This window comes from Emiliania huxleyi (assembly GCF_000372725.1).
Source record: "Emiliania huxleyi CCMP1516 unplaced genomic scaffold EMIHUscaffold_436, whole genome shotgun sequence".
Taxonomy (NCBI): Eukaryota; Haptophyta; order Isochrysidales; family Noelaerhabdaceae; genus Emiliania; species Emiliania huxleyi.
Window position 1 is genome coordinate 23153 of NW_005198714.1, and position 5090 is coordinate 28242.

Genomic DNA, 5090 nt, shown 5'->3' on the forward strand with positions numbered 1-5090 from the left:
GAGTGCCTCGCCAGCCCGAGATATAGCCGAGATCGTGCGCACACACCTCCGCGAGCCGGAGCCGCCGCGCCAGCTGGCGCATGCCGACGCCTAATCTCGGGTCGTCTCGGGTCATCTCGGGTAATCACCGCCCGCGCCAGCTGGCGCACATGCCGACGCCGGAAGCTGCCGCCGCGCCCTGAGGCAAGGCACTCGCGCCGCCAGCGTGCGGTGATGCGTCGAGTAGCCGCAGCTGCAGGTTTGGAGCCAGCTCCCACAGAAAGGACGGCGCCACGAGCCTATAGAGATGCGTACTCACACCTCTCACCCGCGAGAGGCAGCTCGCACGCGGGACGCAGCGACGCGCCCAGCAGGCCTATCAGTGTGCGTGCATGCCATTCAGCTGTCTCGGGGAGGAGGGCCACCGCCAACCAGGGAGGACAGCGCGGCGAGCCGGGCGGGAAGAAGAAGCGCCGTCCCGAAGCCTCCGTCCCCCGCAGCCTCCGCGGCCGCGGCGGCCGCCGCCTGCCGCCGCGCCGCCGCCCTGCCCGGGAGTTCGTTGCGCCACGTCTCGGCGGCCGCCTCGCGACGCAGCCTCTCCTCGCCGCTGAGGCTCTCCGCCTGCGCGCGCGCGACGTCTCCGAGAGAGACGACCGCCTGCGCCCATCGATACGCTTAGGCAATGCGTCCACGCTCGATTTCTCCGTCTGAGGTTGGCCACAGCGCACTCGCGCCTCCGGCGCGGCGCAGAGTGTGTCGCGAGGCGGGTGGCGGTCACAGAGCAAGCCGACGTGGGTGTGCCAGCCGCGGAAAAAGTAGTACTGCGAGAGCACCCGCTCGGTCGGGTGGCGGAGGAGCACCACCAGCAGCGGGGTGGCCGGACGGCCTGCACCGTGCGGGAGCAGGAACGGCGATGAGGAGCGGCCGACGCCGCTGCTGCAGCCGGCGGCGCGTATCGATGGCGAGGCGTCCAGCGCTCCACACCACCAGGCGAGCTTGGATAGCCGGCGGTGCGGCTGGTGGCCGAGCGAGAGCAGGGTCTCCACGCTCGTGCCGCCCGTCTTTGGCAGGTGGATCAGGCGGAAGAGGGAGCGCGTGCGAGCGGCGTCGAGCGCGGTGGCGGGCGGATGACTCCCGTTTGCTAGGTCAGCCTCTCGCCAAGCTCCGCTGACGACCATTGATCCTGTTTCACATACCAAACGAGTAGATAGACGCCGACTCGAGGCTGCAAGGTGTTGTGTTCACAGGCCTTCTCGAGGTTCTCGAGGTGGATATCCTTTGGCCGCGTTGGGTAGCGAGGATTGGTGTAACCCGAGCCACGGAGGCGTGTTTTCTGGCGGCCGACCGTCAGTGCACGGAGTTGCCACTTCTCCGACTGCCCCGGCTAGTTCCCGAGGTCGTCGGGTGTGACCCCTTCGTCCCCCGAGACTTATTGAGCAGAAAATAAGGACGGCAAAAAGGTGCCTGCCTGTCGCCGCCGACAAAGACCAACTACGCGGCGCAGAGCTGCGCACGACTTCGAGCGGTACAACCGAGACATTGGGTGGTTGGGGGAAACGACAGACTGTGTTTAACTTGCCACTAGGTGGGCAACGAGGGCGCTGTGTAGGAGCCGTAGAAGAAAGAGACGTACCCAACATCGCCCCATATCTCCCCGTATCTCCCCATATCTCCGCACATGTGACGCCACTGTGCTGCTCGAGGCGCTGGGCAGTCGTGTGAGGGGCCGCCCCCAAGTGGGTATGTATGTATGTAGTATGGTGAAGAACAGCCAGGCTCGGACTGGACACCAACGCGGTATGGGTGGACGCTGGACAGATGATGACGGCACCCACGAGCGACACACAGACACAAGTGGGTGACCCCTGGAGGCCCTGGGGATGGGGGGAGACTACCTTCACTGCCCAGACCCTCTCTGGTTAGGTCTAAAAGCTCGGCGCCGGACCCCGCCTCGGGAAAACCCAGCCCCGTTCGGGCAGCCCCGCGAGCGCATGGATGGGGGCGGCCGGCGCGAGCGGAGAACGGCGGGCCGAGATCTCGCTGGTTTTGGCAGGAAACAGCAGGCGCCAAGGGGGGCGTGTGAGCCTCGGTACCCTAGAAACACGAAGAGTCTACATAGCATGTAAGAGTATCCGGCCCCCACCGGCCACCGCTCTCCTGCGGCGCGCGCACGCTCGCGCGAGGTGCCGAGGTCTCGCCACTTAACGACGCAACAGCCAACACGCAAGCACTATTCTACGAAAGTGGCACTATTTGCTGCGGCTCGGCGGGGCGCCGCCGCACGAGGCGCGCCACCGCGATGCGGCGGCGGAGGAGCTGCCACCACCGCCGGAGCGGTCCCGCATCGCAAGGCACGGCTCCCATGCCTGTTAGAACGAGGCGCAAGCTGACCTCACGATGCTCCGGAGCCGGGTAGAGCCACCGCCACCGTGTCAACAACATACTACTAGTGCTCAACCAGGAATTGTCCAATTTGCTGTGGCGACATTTGTGCCTCTTTGATGCGCTTGATTGACAATATACTGGCGTTTGAACCGTGGAGTGCGTGCACATGCAGATGCCCTTCTCCAAGTGCAGCGGCGGCCCGCTTGCCTGGCTCAAGTGCAATACTGTGCCCACCCCCAACGCCAGTGAGCACCCCCTCCACTGCCCCAAGAGCCGGCCATACACAAAAGGTGCTAGGTGGGCAGATGGAGAGTTGAGCGAGGGCGATGCGCGACATCGCCCCCACCGTCGTGTCCTTGTCATGGATTCTGACCCTTGGGCCGTGCATCTTCCTCGGGCCGGTCAGCCCGCTTTGGAGTGCGGGGAGGAGCACTTCAAGGATGTCGTGGCACTGCTTGCCGTGCTTGCAGTCCATGGCTCGGGTCTCGAGTTTGCTGCTGCACTTCTCAACGAGCGGTGTTGTGACAATGCCCACCGAACGCGGGGCAAGTGGGCGCAGGTAGCGAAGAAGCACACTCAATGGCACAAACCCAGAATTGAGCGGGCCCCGTGACGCATCCATTTCCATAATGTCCCCACAGCGAAAGTGGATGACGGCATCATCGAGGTCATACGTGTACTTCTGCGTCTTTGAGCCGTTGCTTGCCAACACCCCCTTAGATGCAACCGAATAGCGCTCGGCTGCGGCTCGGATCTCGCGACCCCAAACGGCGGCAAATAACGGCCAACCGTAAGTGCAAGCATGCGTGATGATCGTGCGACATTTGCAGGTTCCTTCTATTTCCCGCATGATCGTGCCGGGGTCACGAGGGACCTCGGGCGGCCAGTTCGGAGAAGCACTTTGAGGCAACCAACCGGTGATGTATTTGGGCGTGTCCCGGATGATAGGGCCACACGTCGGCTGCATCTGGAATCCGATGCCATGCAGCAAGGCCAAGGCTCGAAGGGTGAAGTATAGTGGCAAATGATTGCCGACAGAATCGGACGTGCAAAACCACGATGGCGCGTCGATGATGAGGACCGGTGCGGGAGAGGAGTTCTTAGCGGCGGCAGCAGCGGCAGCGGCTTCGCACGCGGCCGATTGAGGCTCGTGGAACTGTTCAGCACACGAATGGTGTATGTGAGATCACACGGAGTGTCTGAGTCTACTTGAGCTGAGTTGAAGGGCGCACCGAATCTCTTGGGATCTTCACCACCACATCACGTCCCTGAAAGCGCCACTCGGGAAATTGCCCCTTTGCTGCGGCGTGGGCGCCCGCGAGGGCGAGCAGGAAGAACATGATGCAGCAGCGGACGCGTCTCGCGGCCTCCTCCATGGCAGCGGCTGTACCTGCGAGCGGGAGTAGGCAGGCGGTGCGAGGCCGAGGGGGCATCGCATGGTAGGGGTGGTGAGGGGGCGGCGGGTTCCGTGAGCAATAGACCACATCAAAAAAAAAAACGTAACCTCTATGATATTGGACTTTTAGCCACGATCCTTCTCCCACCCCTCGTTTGGCGTGTCCGTTGTATTTATTTATTTATTAGCCACGATTTCACAACTTTGGGGGCAAAATAGGCTCTCTGGCGGCTATTCCTAGCCTGAGGGAGGGTGTAGAGGATGTAGAGTGTAGAGCGCTGTAGAGATGTAGAGAGAGATGTAGAGCGCTCTGGAGCGCTGTAGAGCTGTAGAGCTCTACATCCGCCGCGTGACGAGGCGCCTCCGTTGTAGAGCGATGTAGAGGCGCTCTACAACGTGAAATCTCTACAACAAACTCTACAGAACACAACCCCCTCTCTCTTTTCTCCCAGTAAGCTAAAAGTACGTACATCATAAGCGGCGAACGAGGCACGGTCGCTCTCCGACATGAGGCGCGTTGCACTTGCCAGTGCTGCCCTGGCCTTCTGTCTGCCCGCCCAATGGGTAGGAGGTGGCTGCCTCTGCTGCTATGGCATGCCTCGCGGCTGCGACTGGCCGGCGCCTCGGCGCGTCAGCTCGGCTCGGCGTAGCGATAGTGGCCAGCGCAACTCGCCTGGACTCAACGCTCAGCCAGGAGCTCCCGCAAGCGCTGGCGCGAGTCATGGCGCATGCAACGCGCAGCAATGCTCGCCTCGCCTCGCGCAAATGCGACCGTCCTCGCAGCCGACAGTCCACCGCCTGCTAAAGAAGCACAGCGACGAATGCGGCACCGGCGACACATGGCAGGCTGGCCATGACGCAGTTATAGGGTGTTGTGTGCCGTCGGAGTGACTCTCTGTGTGTCAGGGATAGTCAGGGCTGTCCATCAGAGCTCCAGTAAGCTCGGAGACACCCCATTAGCGCGGCTCGACCTCTTTGAGTCACTGCCTTCCCGGCGGTTTGGCTGTAGAGCCTCTACAACAAACTCTACAACAAAATCGCGCTCTACATCGCTCTACAACGGAGGCGCCTCGTCACGCGGCGGATGTAGAGCTCTACAGCTCTACAGCGCTCCAGAGCGCTCTACATCTCTACAGCTCTACAGCGCTCTACACTCTACATCCTCTACACCCTCCCTCAGTTCCTAGCCCACGAACCGCTGGGGGGTGCCCACCACATGCTAGGGGGGGGGTCCCGACCCCCGCAGAGGCTTCACCACATGCTAGGGGGGGGGGGGGGGGGTCCCTACCCCCCCCAGAAGGTTCACCACCTGCTAAGGGGGGGGGGGGGG

The 5090-nt window shown here is 62.8% G+C and overlaps 2 protein-coding genes across 2 annotated transcripts in view; one reads left to right on the forward strand and one right to left on the reverse strand.

Moving 5' to 3' along the window:
• EMIHUDRAFT_118916 (hypothetical protein) overlaps window positions 1-3740 on the reverse strand; it is a gene marked incomplete at both ends in the record, with an annotated part of 4407 nt that extends 667 nt beyond the window's left edge. Inside the window, 5 exons of the mRNA XM_005769000.1 lie at window positions 47-90; window positions 872-1162; window positions 2303-2345; window positions 2738-3079; window positions 3597-3740. Coding sequence (XP_005769057.1) covers window positions 47-90; window positions 872-1162; window positions 2303-2345; window positions 2738-3079; window positions 3597-3740 — 864 coding nt within the window. The remainder of the gene's footprint in view (window positions 1-46; window positions 91-871; window positions 1163-2302; window positions 2346-2737; window positions 3080-3596) is intronic.
• A 527-nt stretch (window positions 3741-4267) lies between these two features.
• EMIHUDRAFT_244863 (hypothetical protein) lies at window positions 4268-4850 on the forward strand (the record flags this gene model as incomplete). Its single annotated transcript, XM_005769001.1, has 2 exons — window positions 4268-4621; window positions 4770-4850. 2 exons carry the CDS (start codon window positions 4268-4270, stop codon window positions 4848-4850), a joined length of 435 nt encoding a protein of 144 aa, XP_005769058.1.
• Window positions 4851-5090: the final 240 nt, after the last annotated feature.